Here is a 20,940-nt window from a genome sequence, read left to right on the forward strand (position 1 = left end):
TGCAGGCCTGCTACGCAGTCGTCTCAGCCTTTGTCTTCTGCTGCTCAGGCAACAAAGTGGGGAGAACAAGAGCTGTTTATCCATGTTTGTAAAGAGTGAAACTTTGCAACAGCAAGCAAATACATGTTAGAAGAGTGGCACAAAAAGGGAGTGGTTGCATATGGGTTTCTGTAGGATCAGTGTGTGTTCATGCACATATGTGCATGTATAATACTATGTCTAATACAACACTTTAATCTTGATCCTTCTTTGAGATTCTGTTGGTTAATCTAGTTATTCCCAAATGAGAGATGCCTTCACCCTGTGCATCATGCAGAAATCTAGGTACGATGAAATACAGGCAAATATTTCTGCAGCATCATTAATAAATGAATTATATGTGGTATCTACTCAAAACAACAACATGCTAAACACTGAAAGTCAAATGGGATGCCTTTCTGAGAAACCGACAACTGACCACATATTTACTCTGCATCTCACGAATAAACATAGTAAAAGTGCAAAAACAGAGGAAAATATTTATCCTAACTTTATACTTGGAGAAAGCTTTTGACTCAGTCTGGCTCTCGTAGCTGAGCTATGCAAAATGGAATTGGCAAGGGGAAAAAATGACATAATCACATATATGTAACAATCCATTGAAAGTAGGACACACAAAAAAGAAGAAAACAGGCTTTAAAGGAGAAGGTAGACTAACACAGTGGCCAGCTTCATGCCTGCTCTTTCTGTCATCTATGCTGGAGATTTATCAGCCTCAGAGAAACAGTTCTCAAACTGAATGAGGGATCTCAAACACCTGCTTAAATTGTCACAATACTACAAAATGTATTTTAACACACCCTGCTGCAAGGCCATGTAGTGAGGAAGAAAAAACGTTGATGATGAATGGTAGAATAAAGATGCTCCCTTAGAAAACACAGATGCAGAGAGAGTTGGAGATTCAACATGGGTAATGGACTCCACAAGCTTTTTGTGCAGTGTGGGCAGTTAATGGTCTAATTCCATTTTTAGAGATGTGAGAGAGGGAAACCAAACAATGACTGAGAGATAATTTTTACTTTGTGCACAGCATGTGTGTGTAGAACACAATGACACCATATCTAGGGTGGGCGCCTGTGAGTCAAAAAGTGCTTAGAAACATTGGAGAGTGAAAAACGCTGCAGTGGCTGAAACTGAATCTTACAGTGTGAGGATTCAACCTCTATTCAGTTTAACAAGGAGAAGTGGTACAAGCATCATGTATAGTTACCCATGAAAATGGGGGGGTTACAGTTTTGAGGCAAAGGCATAACAAGTCCTGATGTCTCAAATTTGGATGAATTCAGCCTTAAAGGAAGCATTTTCCTGGCAGCAAGAATAATTATATTGGAATAAATTAGTAAGTAGAGTAAGGCACTTGCCGTAACTTGGAGTCTAAGACAAGATGTGCTGTCTTTCAAACTCACTTTGATACAGCTGCTGTGAAAAAAAAAAATCTATAGTTTGTGTGTATGGGTCAGATTAATGGGTTACAGTGGTCCCTTCTGGCACTTGTTGAGAACACCACACACCATAGGTCAGAATAGCACGGATTTACCTATTTAGGATTTACCTGTTCTTTTCACCAGTGTAACTAACTGCGGAGCAGTGGTGAAGTAGATTCTGTTATCTAGCAGTTACAGTAAGAGCAATAGGGTATTCAAAATGGGACAATTGTGAGAAAAAAAAAATCCAAGGACATAATGAAAAACATCAGGTCACTGCTGTACTTTTCAGCATGGTAATTCATGTCCTGGATCAGTGCTCCTCAACTGGCAACAGAGCACACGAAATAAGAATTACAAAGCAAATGTGGACTGGGGGTCTGCAAAATCAGTGGCCTTGTGCACACAGTAAACTTTGCATCCATGACTGCATCCATGCGTATATCAGGATCACTGCTGCTAGGCTTAAGAGGCACAAGGGAATGTATTTTCAGCATGAGAGTTTGATGAAGGTGCAGCAGTTTAACCAGCATGATAGAAGGTGACCAGTAAGTGAGAGATGTTCTAACCTGTTTTCTAAATTTTGTTTAAGGGACATGGCTTAGTTTACAGAAGTGGTGTTTTTCAGTGAAGATGTATTTGAATGCTGGCCAAAAGAGGAGGTAGAGCAGAAAGATTGGAAACAGGCAGCAAGAATGAACAGGCACAGGAGGGTATTGTAAACATAGGTGAAGAGAGTCTTGTTTGGGCAGCCCTTTCTCAGTCATGCTTATTTGCAGTTTGGGAGCTAGGAGAACTTCAGTGTAGACAGAACTAGGTGGTCCCCAGGTACCTCAGGGCTGCAGTTCTGCAAAGAGATCTACTGTGTACAGGAACTCAGGTAATTGTGATTGGAGGCTGAAAGTTCTCATCATCAATTTTAGGAGGGTCTTTTTCATTCCTACAAGGAAACCCTCTCTACTGTAAAGCATTACAGAATGAGTAACAAAAGTCAAACTAAAATCCAGTCCGATAATCATGCTAAGTTATGAACACAGCACACACTTCCTGCTAGCGTAAGTAAACAACCTCACCCAAACCAAGGTATGCTCAAGACCAAGGTGCACTGGCGACACTAGAATAAATCCTAAACCAGCCATTTTGTGTGGGAGAATCAGCCCAAAACTGCATTGGCTCTGGAGATTCCCCACTCACAGAAATGGTGTAACACAGACTCAGCTCCACCAACAACAGAAGAACTGATAGCCTGAAGAGAGCCTGGGCAGCAAACTGCACAACGCACATGAGGAGAGCGTTGATTTACGGTTAAGGGGAATGAAGCAGCAGATAACTGGCTGAGTTATTAGAGAGAAGGCCAGTGCCTCAGTTCTTTGTTTTTACAAACAGGAAATTAAATCCCCGGGCAAACAAAAATCTCTGTGAGCAGGCTGGGAAAAAAGGTGGTGGAGCGGTGGCAAGAATCCCGTGTGGCAGCAGCCCTTTGCTGAGTTAACGTGGGGAAGGCAAGCAGGGGAAAAGAAACCTTGTCCTAAACAGGGCAGCGCTGCTTGTGTGGAAGAGTGACCCTATCCCCTGCTTGAGGTACAGGGCATCCACGCTGCCCCTGCACTCCCTGTCCTAACCCAGGGTATGCAGGGCAGGGACAAAAATGGACTCCCGCAGAGGTGGGTTTGGAGTCTATGGCTGCGTGGGTGGGGACACGAGCGGACCCTACAGTTAGGGCTGTGAGACCACGTGTAGGGAACCTCTGGGTTTGGGCTGTGCTCGGGTCAGCAGTCAGCCCTTGGCCACTGTTTGCGTGAAGAGATGGGGGTGACCCCCCCATGCCCGTGTTGTGATTCCGTGTGAGGGAACACTGGGCTGCCGATGTGTCCGTGAGGAAAGGGGCCCTCAGCCGATTCCTGCGGCGGGGGTTCCCGCTTGGGGTGTGGAGGCACAGCGGACACGAGGAGACCTCACCCCGGAGCGGCAGGGCTAGGGAAGAGTGCAGCAGGGCAGGAGCGGCGCCATGGAGGCCCCGCGCTCTCGCAGGGCCCAACTGCTGTTCCCGGGCGCCAGCAGCGGGGAGCCCAGCTCCGAGACCTCTCCCCTCCCCCGCGCCAGGGCCCGGGGGCTGTCCCGGGCTACGTGTGCGTGGTGGCCCCAGGAGGCCGCGACATGCGGACCCGCTAGGTGAGGGGTTCCCCGCACAGCAAAGCCTGCACCGCTCCCCTCTCAGGGTGTGTGGGCTGAGCCGGGCCGGACCCCCGCGCCTCCCCCGCTACCTGCAGAAGGGGGCGGGCGCTGGAGAAAGTTTGTCTCTGTGGTTGGCTGCGCCGCGCGGCGCGGCCGGTCGGGGCGGGCGGGCGGCTCTGTGTGCTTGCAGGGCGGCAGGACGTGAGCTGTTGGCCGAGGAGCACGCTGCTGGCGGTCCTGCTCGCGCAAGGAGAGGCACCCGCGTAACCCTGCCAGCATGGGGCATCGCGGGCTCAAGGCTTCCTGCCTGCCTCTCTTCGTTCTCCTGCTCGGTGAGTCCGCGGGCTGCGCGACCGGGGCGGCGGGGCGGGTTGTGCTCGGACACCTTACCCCCAGGTAGTGGAGGAGACCCGGGCCCGCCAGCACGGGCCGCTTGGCGCGGGGGAGACGACTGCCCGCCGTGTTGTGCCAGCCTGAGGCGCGACGGAGCGCAGCCAGGCGCAGCCCTCCGAGGGGCGGCGAGGCCGGGCTCAGCCGTGCCCAGCCCCGCTGGTCGGGCCGCCGCCTTCGCCCTCTCTTGACGCGCCCGGTGTCATTAACGGCCGGCGCAGCCCTAAAGGCTCCGCATTCCCTCAGCTCCCAGTGCTCCCTCCAAGGCCGGGGCGCGGACTGTTGCCGCCTATCTTCCCGGAACTTTAAGGGGGATGGGGCGCGGGGCGTGCTGCTTGCCGCGGTTCCCCGGTGAGAGGGATTTCCACAGGCGGCTGGCGTGACGTGACGGTGGGGCCGTAGCTGCTCTTACGCGACCCGGTGCATGGGCTGTGGTCGCTGCAAGGTAAGGGTGGTGAAATTACACCTCGCAGGGCGTGAAGTGACTCGTTTTAGGGCCGAGGGGGAGATCCTTTTCCTGTCTTTCTCCCGGTCTCGAGGGAAGCTGCAGGATGGGCCCCCGCAGCTGTCAACGGGAACTAGGGTTCTTGGGGCACCCGGTATTGAGGGGGGGAAGAGATACTTGTGCATCCTCCCCTCCTGGCTCTTGGGGTTTGCTGCCTCTGCTGTGAAGCTCTGCAAAGAGATAATGAGTAATTGTGTAGGTGATGTTTTATGGCATGTTCACGTAATTGTGTAGCTGTCGTTAGTTTAACATGTGGCGTTATTCCTTACTGGTGTCAATGCCAGGCAGGTGGTGTGCAGAAATAAAGACACTATAGCAAGAACTACACAAAAGGGTGAATGGTGGGTTTTGTTTTTTCGCTCTCCTCTCTCCTCACACACATACTCCCCCCTTTTTCCAACCCTGGACTTATAGCATTGTTGTTAACAGTGTTACTGAAGTAGCAGTATGTTTAACTAGAGAACCAGAACGTTGTTCAGGTAAGATATTTGTGTGTAGTACTTAAGTGTTTCTATGTGGTCAGGAGTACTTCAGGTCCTGATGAGCAAGCATGCCCCACAAATTGCTACACACAATTCTTGATTCAGAGCACTTGCAGGTAGTAAGTGGGAGTGTTTTCCAGATTTAGAGGGGAATGGGTAACAGTACCCCAGCCCCATGATGCAATCCTTTTCAAACAAAACTGTATTTACTTAGTTTCTGCTTGTATAATTATATAACTAACTCTTGTTTTAAAGTCTGCCAGAGCACTTTCCTCACGATTTGGCTGTCTTTCATAGCCAGGTCTGCAAAGCAGATACAGTTGAAAAGTCAGTTTCCTAAAGCTCGCTCGTTCTAGTCTCTTTGCTAAGGCTGCTTGCAGGCAGTGAGGCAATTGGGGCAGGTGGGTGTCTACAAGTCAAGATCCTACCACAGGAAGGTGTCCAGTGTGCTTTCTTTTACTTGCAGCTATCAGTCATCTCATTTATCTGTACAATACAGGCATTTTGCCAGCTGGGGAAACAGTGAAGAACTAGAGAGCACCTTTAGTGTTTCTGTTTAGAAACAGAAAAGGAATATTTTTTTTTCAAGAGAATAGTTTAGTAGGACATGCAGAAAATCAGGACTCTCAGGTACTCAGGGCCATGCAGCAAAAAGTAAAAACCATTAAAGGATGATGTACAGCAGGAAAGCTGTTACTTTATTAATTCCAGGTAAAATAATTAGAAGAACTTAAACTGCATGCACAGATATCTGAACACTGTTCATGATATGGTAAGTCAGGATGTTCTGAGTTGCCTTTTGGGGATATATGAAACCTGTGCTGTTAAAATTGAAAGTGCTTTTGTGTGCAGGAGAAAAGAAAAACAACATAAACTTTTCAGTCTTACTCCTGGTGTGTGCTGTGGTGTGGCTGTCTTTATGATACCATTACTTGGTAGCTTCTGTGAGGTATTCAAAGCGTTAAGAGGTTGGGAAAATAGTGTTCCTCTCACTCTGGATGGGAAAAGTATGCTTCTGTGAACATGTGTTTTCTAGGAGCTTTTTGTTAACTAATGTGCTGCAAGTGTTGAATTCTTGTATAAAGTGTGGTGGAGGGAAGGAGTTGAAGCATGGAAGACTTAGTCCCTTGTGTATACTTAGACTTGATTGTTTTGTTCAGATCTTTATGAAATAACCCAGCAGAAGGATGCAAATGGCTGAAGTATTTGACTGTGACAGATATTTTCTCATCCTTTTTCCTGGATCCTGTACAGTTATAATCCTTAGAGATTGTGTATCCTGAAATTAAGTCTTGATCTAGACTCTCTCTTTTTTTCCCTTCTCTGGTTTGGTTAGATCCTGAGAAGAAAGGACAGCATGAGATCATTTTGTACTGCCATTGCCTGTTTCTTATGTGATTTCATTCTGCAGTCAATGTGCGTTATCCTGTGAAATGCTCTGGAAACCAAAACAACTCTTCTAGGACAAAACATCCAAAAACCAAAGCAGGTATCTGGTGATTACCAGGTCTCAGACTCTAAAGTAAAGAGTAAGCCCTACAATTCCTGGATTATCCCCTCCCTTCCCTCCCCCCCCTCCTCCCCCCCCCGGTTCTTGTTTGAGATTTGAAGTAAGAATTTCAATGTAACTGAAAAAAAGCTTTTTTCGTTTAAGTTCTGCAGGGCTTGAGATGAGCAGGCACCCAGTAGATCCTGGTGGAAAACCATTGAATATGAGTTTCCCAGAGATGGCCTTTTTCTTACTACTGTTTAGACCTGTGTGACATTTGCTGTCCACTGTGATGAAAGTCAGTTCCAGCATGCCAGATCCCCAGGAGTCTTGTGTTTACATGAGTAGAGTTGTTTCCTACGACTCATATGTGAAATTCTTCGTTGTTTTTGTGTTTTCTCTTTTTTTTTCTTGTCCCCAGAAGCTGCAGCATTTAGGCCTTTGAATCAAGGTTTAATTCAAGCTCTAAAATAGAAAGCTTTTGGTAATTAGTATAAGTTATTGTGATCAGGAACTTCGAGGAAAAGTGTGCTTTAGTCTTTCCCTGCATTTGCAGCTGAAGTGAAAGCATTAGAAAATGGGAGATCCTCAAGGTTTACAGCAAGGGGCTGGTAGCCCAAGGTGTGTTAGTGGAATCTTCTTCCTGTTCCCTTGCTGGTGCTTGCTCCCTTGCCTGTGGACCCAGGACTGATGATGGAAAAAGGCAGGCTCAGATCCTCATTGGTACTCAGAGGAAAAGCTGTCAGCTAGGCCTGCCTATCTCTGTTGTAGTTTAAAAGTGGTTAAAAAGGCTCCCAAAGGGGAAATACCAGCAAGCCTGTCCTGTCCTTAACAGCTGTGGACTGCTAAGGCACTATAAGCATGTAGTGATCCTTGGAACTGGGTTGGTGAGGCACTGAAGGGCAGGTGGTGTTGCTGAGGAGGAAGCGCTTTCCATATTGTTTTGCTATACTGGTGTATTTCATAGCATGTTGTCTGTGGGAAGATGTGGGAACCAAAGGGAGAGCAATGTCACAACTGTTTCTCCTTGCATCCTGTGTTCTTTTGGGTTGGCAAATGATAGCTTAGTCACCTTTTCGGGCTCTCTTGCATGTTTGTAGATTCTTTTTCAGGGCTTCTTTTTAGGGAGTTTGAGTGCTTTTCCTGAAATCTTTCTACCTTTTCTCCAGGTTTCTCAGTTCTTACATTTCAGCATAGCAACAGCTTGCTCTCTTTAGATACCCTCTGTTGTATTTGGCTGTAATCCCTGAACTGTGGTACAAACCTGCCTGAACAAGATCTGAAGTAAGTGGTAAGGGTCATTTAAAAATGCAGCCGTATGCTTGATTAGAGGGGAATGTACTTAAGAAATAATGTATGTCCATCCACCTAGCTATATAAGCAAACATCTCAGATTTCAGCTTTCATATCTAATAAGTTCATGAGTTGATTTGCTTTTGTGTGATTGTTTTATTTGTTGTTGGGTTGTTTTTTCCAGTCTCCATAATCCTTGTCAAACACTTCCCTGTGAAACAGACCTGTATATTTAGTAGGGAAAAGGTTACATATCTCAATAGGAAAATTTTAGAATGTGAACATTTAAATTGTCTGGTTTTAGATGTCTTTCACTGATACATATGTTTGTGTGTGTTTGTAGATCTGTGTTTTAAAAGTAAGGAAAATGGACACATTATCTGCAAATGGAAATTCTTTTTGGTTATGTATATAAATCAGTCACTTGAAAGTTAAGTTGGGAAGAACTTCAGGAAGACATCACTGATATGAGCTGGGTCAAAGCAGGGGTTATGCCAGTGTCTATCAAAGTTTCTAGTAGTTTCAAAAGAAAGATATTAGGTGGTGTGTAAAGTAAGTGTCTGTATCAAAGGAAAGGAATGCAAAGGAAAAAAAAATTAAAACTTTGCTTTTGACATTAATTGGAGATGTTCAAGTTAATTCCCAGGCCCCTGCTCAACAGCCGGCTTTCTTAGAAGTACTGCACTAGTAAGCAGTAAGTTTCAGACCAAACTGCTTTTGGGATAGGATGATATGAAAAATAGCTTCTTGAATGCCCTAAGACTTGAATAATGTCTTTCCAGATCATTGGTATTTCTGGAATAAGAAGCAAGATGGAATGTATGGAACTTTAAGAAGTTTCTTCATATTTTGAGTTTCTTATCAGAAACTGGCTTATTCATTTACATTAAATTTTTCATAATTCTAAAGCATAACTAAATTCTTCTAACTGAGACAAAAATGAATGGTCCTTTTTCTTCCCTCTGGAGTTGAAAGGCATTTCAAAGCTGGGTTTCCAATGGAAATCATTATCACCTTAAACTTAGTCAGAATGTTCAGTTAAAAGTGAGCTAGATAGAAGGTAGAACCAGCATTGCTAAATACCTTTGCTGAGTCTTGTGAAGTTGTAAAGAAATATGGTAATGCCAGTAGATTTGAGCAGGTATGATTGACAATCGGGGCTGCTTGAAACTTGTGATAGTGTTGCAGTTGGTGCTCCTTTTCATTACACTGTATGAGGCAAGTTGCAGGCAAGTCTTATGTGAAAGGGTCTGAAGAAAAAGCCTGAAGAATAGTATATTTTGTATGTAGCAATGGCAAAATACTGCTGCAGAAATATGGAGAATAGTTGAAGCAAACCAAAGAATTTGACTAGTGTTAATCTCTGTGGGCAGCTGGAATTTGTAGGGATGCTCTACAGGATCTGAACTGTTAGGTGAGCTACAGGAAGAATAGGTAAGACCTGAGTCCTAGATAGGATTTCCTTTAAAAAAGGATCTAAGTATGGTTTTTGGCATTAATTGACTTATGAACTTCAGGAATGAGAGCTAATTAAAGACTGGAGCTGCCAGGCAAGCTGTCGCAGCTGCTGGCAGGCAGGGCTGCCCGCAATGCCTGGAGTCTGTCTGCTTGATACTCTGTTACGAGGGACGTCTCTTGAATTGTTTGTTATACAGCAAGAAATTTTCTGGCCTGTGTGTCTACCACAGATTGACTTTTCTTTTTTTTTCTAGGAAATACCCTCCACCCTGAAAAGCTCCAGTATTTCCAACTGTTACACTTGGGGAGAAGCAGGAAGATTTTTGTTTCTTCTTTTAATTATCATGTGTTCCGGCCAATTTTCCATCTTCACTCTTGAACAAATAATTGTCTCAGCTGCCAAACTGTGAAGGTCTAGCACCTCCATGCTTTAGAGCAAGAGCTGGAAATTTGGCTGGAGTTAACTGCGCATCAAAAATGTGGCTTTTGCTGTTCTTATGGAAAATGTCCAAATTTGGCCACATTGTAAAACTTGGAAAAGCACTGGTTTTTAAGTGCTGGGTAGGGAATTAGTCTTGGGTGCCTAGAGGAAGCACTCTGTCATTGTTTTTAAGGTGTCAAAGGATTACAGCTGGAACTGGGGGCGGAGAAGTGGAAGCCTCCTTTTTAGTCCCGTTTCAGATTTCTGTAAATGTGAAATCGTGCTCCTCCCCCCCCCCCCCCCCCACGTTTATATATATATATATATTTATTTTTTTTATCCTCTCTCATCCTTCTGCCAAATTGGCCAATAGTGGAGTAGCATGCTCGTCTGTGTAGGTCACTGATCATATCTGCTGTGGGAGGCTGCTGCTTGTAGCACACAAAGTGTATATATCACCTTTCTTATATGTGGATTTAAAAAAAAATCAATGTAAGCTTTATGTGTGGTTTTTAACTTGTTCTCTGGCTTCAGCTCTTCTCTGAAGCTTTTTCCCAGGTGCCCCCCATTGTCCTTTACTTCATGCTGGCTGTAAAACAACTCCTGCTGCTATAGTTGTTGCTCACTCTCTCTCAAAAATGAACTTATGCCACTTTCTGTTTAACAGGCTTGATTAGTCTGGACTTGCCTTTCTGCCGGCTTTCTTAAAGATGTTTAGCTATATGCTGCTTAGTGCTGGCTTAATGACTGCAATTTGCATGCTTTCATGCTTTCAGAGTCACTCTTTTCTTGCCGTATAAGTAGCCATTCTAAAGAGTTTGGTGGAACCATTACTAGGGGTCATGTTGGTTAGCCAGGGTCCAGTTCTGACAAAAGCTAGCTCTGCTTAGGTTTGCCACTCTTAAAAAGAATAATTACCAATGTAAAGGACTTTGTTTCCATGCGTGTTCCGCTGTTAGCTCCAACTGCAGAGGTTTAGCATCATGTTTCAGCCGGTCTTCGATGCAATGTTGCTGTGGGAAATCTTTGAGCAGGCTGTTAACTGCATTGTTCTCCTACAGGCATTAAAATGGTTGTTGCAAGAGGCATCCACGGGGACCAATGCCAGCTTCTTATTGATGTGTTCGGTTTCATCTATTGACACACTACCCTTCATTATTAGAGTGAATCCTGTGGCAGTGGAATTTGCTATTAAATCTGCTGGGCAAAAGGGAATTGGCAGAAGCTGCTTTAAAAGCAGTGTGACCACTGCATTTGCAAAGAATAGCTTCTAAATATGAGACAGATGCTGAGCTAATAGAGGACACTTCCTAAATTTTCAGGCTACCAAACATAATAATTTTGAGGGGAAAAAAATTGGAATTCACCTCATTTGTGGATAATCATTCAAGTTTTAATGCCCTTTTCCCTAGAAGCATGTATGTCAAATCAGTAGGTGTATCTATTTGTGCTTGAATACAGGAAGTAACACTAAGGTGAAGACAGGAAATTATTTGTTAATGGATACTGTTAGAATAAGGGGCAAAGTGTTAGCCTTTCCATCTGTGCTCTAATCCTCTTCTGAGTGCTAGAGGGTGGGAGAGGTGATGCATCTTCCTTTGCTTTTTGATACTGACACAGACTATTTTGTACTTTCAGAGCACCACCTGTAATATTTACCCAGATGTTATGACCTCCACCACCTCCCAAAAGAAGCGTTGTCCTTAAGAAGCCCAATGACATACTATGTAGTGGGAGGTGGTGTCAGTGAGTAGAATTTATGTCTATGCAAAGAGTTTTTATGTTGTATGTAGAGTGGGCTTGTTCATATTCAGTTCATATGGAGATTTAAATTAATGCAGAGTAATAAGTCTATTGCATCAACCTTGTTCCCTTTGATCTCTGGGTTTGGTTCTAGACAGGGCATGCTGTACCTTTTGGCTTAGAAAACCAAAGTGCTTGAAGCAGGCTTCATTAGCAAGAAAATAAAAGAGCATGACAGAATCACTCTGTGCTTGTCTAGGGGTGGAAGGTAGCAAGGTAAGCCTGTGTCTTTCATGTCTATTACAAAGGGTTGAATGGACACTAAAGCTATTGACTGAGCCCTGGTTGCTGGCAACTCTATTGATAGGCAGCTGTCAATAGCTGTAAAGCTACTGACACATAGGTTTGTGGGTTTGTTTATTGAATAAATAAATAAATTGAGAAAATAACATATATAGCCTGGGGTCAATGAGCACAGATGTGTGGCTGTTGCTAAAGGTGGGGGAAAGAGGGTGAAGAGAGAGCACTGGTGCAAGACACACTTCTCAGAGAGAAAGGGAAGTGGGTGAATAACTTGTTTAAAATGGAAAAATGAGCATCTGGATGAAGATGGTGTTGGGGCAGTTACCACCACAAGTCATCCTTGGTAAAAAACACAAGCTACTCAAAGCTCTGCAAATAAATCTTGAAATACCCTAATTTTCTATGCAGAGTTTTCTGCTTACCACTGGCAGATAAGTAGAATATCTAATTGAGGATTCCTGCAACAATTTAAAGCAAGGGCTGAAGTGAGCAAAGCAGCAGCAGGTACAGGCTGGCATCCTAGTTAACAAGGTTGCTGTCTGATCAAGGCTGAGTGACTTTGGTACCCAGTTTCCCATACAAAACAGCCAGATGTGTGTTGGTTGTGCCTGACACATGCATGTGGAGGCTCTTGAAGGGATAGCCCTGTTTGCTCACCCACACAAGTAAAACAGTCAAGAACTTTGGCCTTCAAAGTTATTTGAGTACTTCTCTGTACTATTTAACATCACAAGCTCCCCATCAGTTGCTGGTTTTACACGCATTATAACTCTGAAAGGCTCGTGAATTGATGGTTGCTTTAAGTATGTATAGCCAAGGAGATTTTAGACTTGGAATTAAGGCTTTACCTTTAAACCTAGGACTACAAGGAGGTTTTATGCCACCAGATTATGATAGGAAATCTCCTCATGATTGTTCCTCTCTGTTTAGTAAGACTCAAATTCCTCACAGGCAATTACATGTACCCACTTTCTTGTAATTTGGTCTAAAATCTCCTCCTGATTGTTACATTTATCTTATTTAAAACAGCTCTCTAGTACCTTCTCAGAGATAGTAATGTGTATGGCTAAGTCATGCTGGGTTTGAGCACTTATTTCTAAAGATGTGTGAAATGGAGCAAGTGTGGCTACCTTGTTTTGCTGTGTCATTCTTTGGGGATGGGAGGTTCATACACTGAGTGTAGCTTGGGCAGTTTCTGGGAGCTTGCAGGGACCTGTGGCTTTACTTCAGTAGTCTCTGCTGCAGGAGCCTGAGACTGTCTCCTAGCTAATCTGCCTGTACTGAGGTGGCTTTCTGAAAGGGCAGTGCATACCTGCTGGGAAATTCAAAAAGCACTCATTTAGACAGAGTTCTGCCTATCTGGTGATATATATTGTTGGCGTTTCTAGGAGAATGGAACCTTTCTTGCCCTCTTTCAGAACATCTGTTTCTGTGTACGTAGGCATCTTTTGCATGTCTTTTCATCCATTTGAATCCATTTTTACCTAAACAGCCTTCTCTATAGTATCAGAAGGATGAATGCTAGCAAAGTTTGTCAGATCATCTCAGGTGTTTTGTTCTGCAGGGAAGTCACTATAGATAGAAGATAGGGCAGAATTGTGAGAGGCCGTGGGACTTGAGCTCAGCTGAATGTGAGTTCATTGGTGCAGAATGGTAGCAAAGGTATAACTGTGCATGTGAAACTTTACAGAGGTTCCTCACTGCATCTGTCTTGGAAGAAGGACCCTTATGCCATCTCTTCTGACTATCAGCTGGTCTAATGAAAGGTCTCTTAAGAATATTGGTTTAGATCACTGTGGTTACATAAATACAGCTATTAGATTATACAGTTATTCTGTGACTTGAAGTTGTAATTCTTATAATGATTTCTGCCACATGCACTCTGAATTATGCATTTCATGGAAGCTCCTATTGCAAGTCCCAAGTAATAGTAAAATTGGAATTTAAAACCAACCGAATAAAAAAATGAAAGGTTACAGAACATTCTTTGAATTTATGGTGACAGTCGTATAGAAATTTCACTGTCCATTTCTGGATCCCCTCTCACCATCATATGACTCAGATTGTTATGCAAGGTTTTATCTTTTTTTTTTTAAATGATGAGATAGAAACTAATTGGAATGAGTTAGTGTTTTCTTTCTCTGCTCTTTGACATTTCTGGCATTTAAGAAGGAAATAGGGATAAACATTTAACAGGGTGACATCCAGGCCTAGCAGGAGCTTGTGAAATGAAGCTGAGGAATACCCTCCTTTTTAATTCCCTTTTACAGACAGAAGTTAAGTAACTTCATTTTGAAATTTTCCTGCAGCATGTTTCTTCTAAATCCAGTGCTGTCTCATGGTGTTAGGCTGACTTTGAGGTCTGCAATTCAACATTCAACTGTTGTGCATTTCCACAAACATATATAAATTCTGAAACAGTCCACAATAGTGATGTTAGATATGTTGACATTCAAGGACACAGCTTTTACTTCTGTTGTTTCAGGCTCTCTGCAGATAATTTATAGCTTGGCTTGCAGTATATCTGTTTGGGTTGGTTCCACTCAAAGTCTGGGCTAAACAGTGTATATAAATATGTATCCTTCCTGTGGAAAATAGGGTTCTTTCTGATTATGGTCTCAGATGAGTTCTGCTAACAGATGATCATTTCAGATAAGTGGTTGACTGATCATGCCTGTAACTTTTCCCTAGCAGTCAGCTGTGTAACATACCCTGTCTTCAAGTTTTTATCAGCCAAGAATAAGAAGTGCTTTTGATTACAGCACCATGCCCAAGAGCTTTCTTTTTCTACAGATTTTGTAATCTGAATACTGTGGTGTGAGTACAGCTGTATTAGAATTGTAAACTCCCATAATGATTAGAAGGGAAGAATACACCTGCCAGAAGGATTAATGAAGATGGTTCTTTTCATCAGTAGAGAGATGTTTTTCCATACAATCTCAGAATTCTGGGAGATCTTACCGATTGTAGTGAGCAACTGTAGGTGATGGACAGGTAGTGACTTTCTGATATTGAACTGCTAGTAGGTGGAAGTGCAGTAGTGTGAATGGGGCAGGCAAAATTACAAACACCTTAAAACTTAGTGCCCAGGGAAGATAATTGCTCAAGTGTTAAACTGGTTGTTTTTTTGGTTTTTTTTTTTTTTTTTTTTTTAAATCAGTTCTCTCTGGCAGAGGATCTCCTTTCACAATAAATGCTAAGAGTGCTTCTTTTGAATTTAGGGACAGGCTGTGCTTTAAGACTTCATAGCAATCCCCTGTCCAATGCTTGCTTATTCCTTGTGAAGAGGGCAAAGGTCTTGAAATAATCTCTGTTTTTCTGGGGAAAGGTAAAATCTGATCTAGCTGTGTGCTTTGTACCCTGCATTTGGAGTCTTGGTATGTTCAGGCTGTAAAATTGTAAACAGTGGAGGCACTTGTGGGCTGCTGTTGCATTGCGTTATGGTAGGTGCTCTTCTGCTTGAATTCTTTGAAATGTCTTAATTTGATAATTGGATTGTAACTGATTTAAGCTCCTGGAAAATGCTCCTCACAACATTTATCTCTAAAAACCTGTTCTTATTTCTGAAAAATTAAGTGGGGAAGCAGGGGGTGAAGTGACAGGAAAGGTTTGTGGTTAACTAAAGCTCTGTAAATGCTTCTAAACCTTCTCTGTAGGTCTTTCCTAGCACCAGGAGTGCCTTCTAGGTACTTTGCTACTTTCTGTCCTGGGTTCAGCTGTAGCAGTCATTTTTCTCCTTCTTAGTAGCTGGTGCAGTGCTGTGTGTTCCCAGACTTTCAGCCTGGGAACAGTGCTGGTAACACTGATGTTTTTAGTTGTTAACAAGTAATGTTTACTCTGACCAAGGGCTTTCTGAGTCTCATGCTCTGCCAGGGAGGAGAGGAAGCCACGAGGAAGCAGAGACAGGAGACGTGACTCAAACTACCCAAAGAAGTATTCCATACCACAACACATCATGCCCAGTATTTAAACGGGGGGGAGTTACCCGGAAGGGCTAGATCTCTGCTCAGGTTGGGCTGGGTATTGGTCAGCAGGTGGTGAGCAGTTGTATTCTCTTCCCTTGTTATTTCCCTTATCATTTTTATTGGTAGTAGCAGTAGTGGTTTTGTGTTATACCTTAGTTACTGGACTGTTCTTATCTCAACTAGTGGGAGTTATGCTCTCTCAATTCTCCTCTCCATCTCTCCAGGGGTAGAGGAAGGAAGAAGGAGTGAGCGAGTGGGCTGCACGGTTCTAAGTTACCAGCTGGGCTTAAACCACAACAGTTCCTTGTGGTACTCAATGTGGGGTATGAAGGGTTGAGATAATGGCAGGTCTGACCAGAATGTGTCTAATTGTATTTGTGAAAAAATTCACAGGAAAAAAGAGGCTTATAAAAAGTGGAAGCAAGGACAGGCCTCCTGGGATGAATACGGGGATGTTGTCCGGGAAGTTAAGGACCAAGTTAGGAAAGCTAAGGCCCAATTGGAGCTAAACTTGTCAAGGAATGTTAAAGATAACACGAAAAAAAAAACAGACTAAGGACAATGTAGGCCCCCTCCAGAAGCTTTCGGGAGAACTAGCTACACAGGACTTGGAGAAGGCTGAGGTTCTGAATGGCTTCTTTGACTCAGTCTTCACTGACAAAGGCTCTGACCGCACCACCCGAGTCTTGGAAGGTGGACACACAGACTGTGAAAACCTAGACCTTGGGCCCACTGTACGAGAGGATCTGGTTTGAGACCATCTTAAGAACCTGAATGTACACAAGTCCATGGGCCCTGATGAAATCCATCTGTGGGTCCTGAAGGAGCTGGCGAATGAAGTTGCAAAGCCACTGGCCATCATATTTGAAAAATCATGGCAGAGAGGTGAAGTTCCTGATGACTGGAAAAAGGGAAATATAACCCCCATTTTCAAGAAGGGGAAAATGGATGACGTGGGGAATTACAGACCAGTCAGTCTCACCTCTGTGCCTGGCAAAATCTGGGAGCAGATTCTCCTGGAAGGCATGCTAGGGCACATGAAAAACAACAAGGTGCTTGGTGACAGCCAGCATGGCTTCACTAGGGGGAAATCCTGCCTGACCAATTTGGTGGCCTTCTATGATGAGGCTATGGAACTGATGGACAGGGGTGGAGCAGCTGATGTCATCTACCTGGACTTGTGCAAAGTGTTTGACACTGTCCCACACGACATCCTTGTCTCTAAATTGGAGTGTCATCAATTTGATAGGTGGAGCACTCGGTGGATAAAGAACTGGCTGGATGGTCGCACTAGAAGAGTTGTGGTCAATGCTTCAATGTCCAGCTGGAGACCAGTAATGAGTGGTGTCCCTCAGGGATCGGTGTTGGGACCAGTCTTGTTTAATATCTTTGTTGCTGATATGGACAATGGAATTGAGTGCCCCCTCAGCAAGTTTGCCGATGACAGCAAAGCTGTGTGGTTTGGTTGATATGCTGGAGGGAAGGAATGCCATTCAGAGGGACCTTGCCACACTTGTGAGGTGGGCTGATGCCAACCTCATGAAGTTTAACCATGACAAGTGCAAGGTCCTACACCTGGGTTGGAGCAATCCCAGGCACAGCTACAGGTTGGGCAAAAAGGAAATTCAGTGCAGCCCTGCAGAGAAGGATTTGGGGGTATTGGTCAATGAGAAAATGAACATGAGCCAGCTTCAGTGTGCACTCACAGCCCAGGAAGCCAACCGTATTCTGGGCTGCATCAAAAGAAGGGTGACCAGCAGGTCAAAGGAGGTGATCCTGCCCCTCTACTCTGCTCTCGTGAGACCCCACTTGGAGTATTGTGTGCGGTTCTGGTGTCCTCAACATAAAAAGGACATGGAACTGTTAGAACAAGTCCAGAGGAGGGCCACGAGGATGATCAGGGGACTGGAGCACCTCCCATATGAAGACAGGCTGAGAAAGTTGGGGCTGTTCAGCCTGGAGAAGAGAAGGCTGCGTGGAGACCTCATAGCCTTCCAATATCTGAAGGGGGCCTATAAGGATGCTGGTGAGGGACTATTCATTAGGGACTGTAATGATAGGACAAGGGGTAATGGGTTCAAACTCAAACAGCAGAGATTTAGACTGGATATAAAGAAGAAATTCTTTACTGTTAGGGTGGTGAGGTACTGGAATGGGTTGCCCAGGGTAGTTGTGAATGCTCCATCCCTGGCAGTGTTCAAGACCATGTTGAATGAAGCCTTGGGTGAGGTGGTTTAGTGTGAGGTGTCTCTGCCCATGGCAGGGGGGTTTGAACTAGATGATCTTAAGTTCCTTTCCAACCCTAATTATTCTATGGTTCTTTTTACTGTTTCAGATTAGTAGTCACTCATCACAATGCTGATTTATTGCTTCTCAAAGTTGTTGCTCTTGATCGCAGAGTTTCAGCCTATTGTGCCTCACTTGCAGCCTGTATTTGCTGTTTTAATGTTTATCATCTGAGGGGCTTGGGCTAAGGTTCTTGTTTCACTGTACTTTACGGTATGTAGCTGATCTGGCTTGCATTCCCAGTGTGGTCATCATCTCTGTACTTTGGGAGATACATAATGGAAGTGTTTAGCAATTACACATCTATTTTTCCATCCTTGGGTGGTCAACCTATGGAGGAGACATTCCCACCTCCCTCACCAGGCTATTTACAGCATCATTTGAGAGCTCTGAAGGTTTTGAATGGCCTTTAGGTACCTTGAGACCTGCCTGCTCATTGTGATGGGGATCACCATGTTGGCACACATACAGAGGATGTTTTACCCACAATCATTTCATCTGATCTCGAAAGTTAAGCAGAGTCGGGTTTGGGTCTTGTCTAGGATTAGGCGATGAAATAGGAGGACCAAGAGATTTTCCCCAAGGCTGGACAGTCACGAGTGACAGGGTGTGTGGGACAGTATGAGCAAGTATCTAGGCCAGTGGGCCCTTCCAATGCTTTGGAACTTTATCACTGAACAAGTGCAAAATCTAGTAAAACACTTAAATGAGGTGTGTTGTCATTCTGGTCATACTAGAGAGGGACAAATTATAGCAATGTGCTGTGTCTTGGCCTATGCTTATGGAGCTCTATTCAACACTATCCAGCACCTTCAAAGGCAAAAAGCTGTCTCTGGATCTGATGGCAAAGCAACAGACAGCACAGCTCCAAATACAGCAGCTACCCCAACCCCAGTGACAAGTACAGCAGCTACTCAAATCCCAACAGCAATAGGCAGCTCCTGTCTGTGTCCAGGGAGGGAAAATTCTTTCCATTCTCCTCCTCATCTCTCAGGTAGCTGGGGGAGGGGCATGGAAGGGAGGAGCAGTGAGTGAGCGGCTGTGTTGTTCTGAGCTACCTGCTGGGCTTTAGCTATGACACTTTCTTACAACACTGATAATACTGATTACTCTCTGCAAAACTTATTGTTATAGGACAGTGGTGTTAACATGATTTGACTGCCGTACCAACAAGTGAAGTAAGCCCAGGGGATTTAGTAACGTACTAAAATAAAAAGTGAATAGGGAGTTTAAATAGCACTTTGAAGCTTCAAAGTATGAATTTATAAACAATGAAGAAATTAAAAGAAGAATGAAGACTTTTGGTATATTTATGTATGAAGGACTTGTCAGTCTTTTTGTTATGGTTCTTAAATTCTAGTGTATTGTTGACACTGGACATGGCTACATGCAGAGCTGGGAGGACGATCATTGACAATTCTGACTACGTGCATACAACATCTCTTTCTGAGTATTAATAAGGGCATGACTCTTTTTCTTTTGCCCACTGGGGCTTAGATATAATACTGACTTTTTCAAGCAATTTTATCTTCATATTCTCATGAAACATCAGAGCAAGGGGTATCTCCTGGTATTGCACAGCTTTCAGGGCCTTTCTTGCTTATCGCTTTTCTTGTTAATGTCCGAGTTCGTATTTTTTGTAGCCCGAGTTCAAGGCATAAGTGCCAAATGAGCATCTCTTGGGTACAGGTTGATAGGGTACAAGTGTATTTCTCATTTCTATTGTTTTTTTCTGTTTTCTTACATACGGGTACATGTTTTGTGTCTGCGTTCTGAAGGATATGTCAGTTCATACCATCTCTGGTGCTAAGGCTGGATGAACAGGAAATGGCTTCCAGGAAATTTTCTGGTAAAGAAATTGGGGCTTCCTCTGGACATTTGATAGCAATGTGTAGGCCCAGAAAACTGGACCATGAATCAGAAGTACCTTTGGGGAATATTGTCTCTCCCTGTGCACTGAGTATGTCGCCTTCGTAACCCAAGGGCTGTTTGCCCTCAAGTGAAGGGGACAGTTCAGGGAGATGCCTGCTAGCTGGAAATCTTAAAGGTGCTTAAAATGTACTACTGAGAATATTCTCTCATAGTTTAAAAGTGTGGACTGCTAATCCTAGTGTCTGTGGCCAAGTCCATCTACAGGTTTGCAGGGGAATTTTACCACCCTGGACTTTCTAAATTGGTGGTGTACTTTCCATTTCTATTCTTATGCTGCTTTATATTGTTATGCTGTTAGCTGCTGTCTTTGCAGCCAGGCATAATTTATTTTAAGTTGACGTGAAAATTGTTTTTCTGTGTTAATGCAGTGTCTGGTAGAGACTTTGGAGATTTTGTCTGCAGTGCACTGTTGCCATTGCAATGGGTATTTGCATCTTGCAATGTTGTCATTATTTCTTATGCTGCATGCATGTACCTGTTCAGGATCCAGAAAATGGCTGGCATGCTCTCTGTTGGGATGAAGTTTGGCTGTAGAAGTCTTTGTTCTGTTAAACAGTGTAGTACAGGACATAACTGTTCTTGGCATACCACATGTGAGGATGCCTAGGGTGAATGCAATCTGCTGTCTGTAAAAATGTAAGTTGTTTATAAGTGATAGTTACTGAATAATTTCAGTATATTTCAAAGTTCACCCAAATATTACAGCTACTTATTTTGTACGTAGGTTATCTTATTAAATAGTGTAACCTAGAGCAGCTCTGCAAGGAGATGAGCAGAAAAGAAGCAATTAAGCGTTTTCCCTCTGGGTATATTTCAAAAACAGTATTCTCCTCCTCCTGGTATTTTACTGTCCTGTTGGTTCTCTATCCACCTTTATCTTGTTTCATGCTCAAAAGGATTTCCTTTCTTCTGATTTTTAAGAGTTACTTGAAAATTCTGTGTTCTGTGTTTATTCCTTTTTCTTTTGTCTCTCTTCTTACTGCTGGGCACCATGTGGTCACCAGCCCTGCTGCCACTGAGGAGCAGCAGCAGTAG

At 43.8% G+C, this 20,940-nt stretch overlaps 1 protein-coding gene across 1 annotated transcript in view; it reads left to right on the top strand.

Annotated features, from left to right (window-relative positions):
• The first annotated feature begins 3,822 nt into the window (after nt 1–3,822).
• PTGFRN (prostaglandin F2 receptor inhibitor) overlaps nt 3,823–20,940 on the top strand; it is a 68,094-nt gene continuing 50,976 nt past the window's right edge. Inside the window, exon 1 of the mRNA XM_005144477.4 lies at nt 3,823–3,970. Within this exon, the coding sequence (XP_005144534.4) occupies nt 3,916–3,970 (55 nt within the window). The 5' untranslated portion in view covers nt 3,823–3,915. The remainder of the gene's footprint in view (nt 3,971–20,940) is intronic.

Source organism: Melopsittacus undulatus, chromosome 2 (assembly GCF_012275295.1).
Source record: "Melopsittacus undulatus isolate bMelUnd1 chromosome 2, bMelUnd1.mat.Z, whole genome shotgun sequence".
Lineage (NCBI taxonomy): Eukaryota > Metazoa > Chordata > Aves > Psittaciformes > Psittaculidae > Melopsittacus > Melopsittacus undulatus.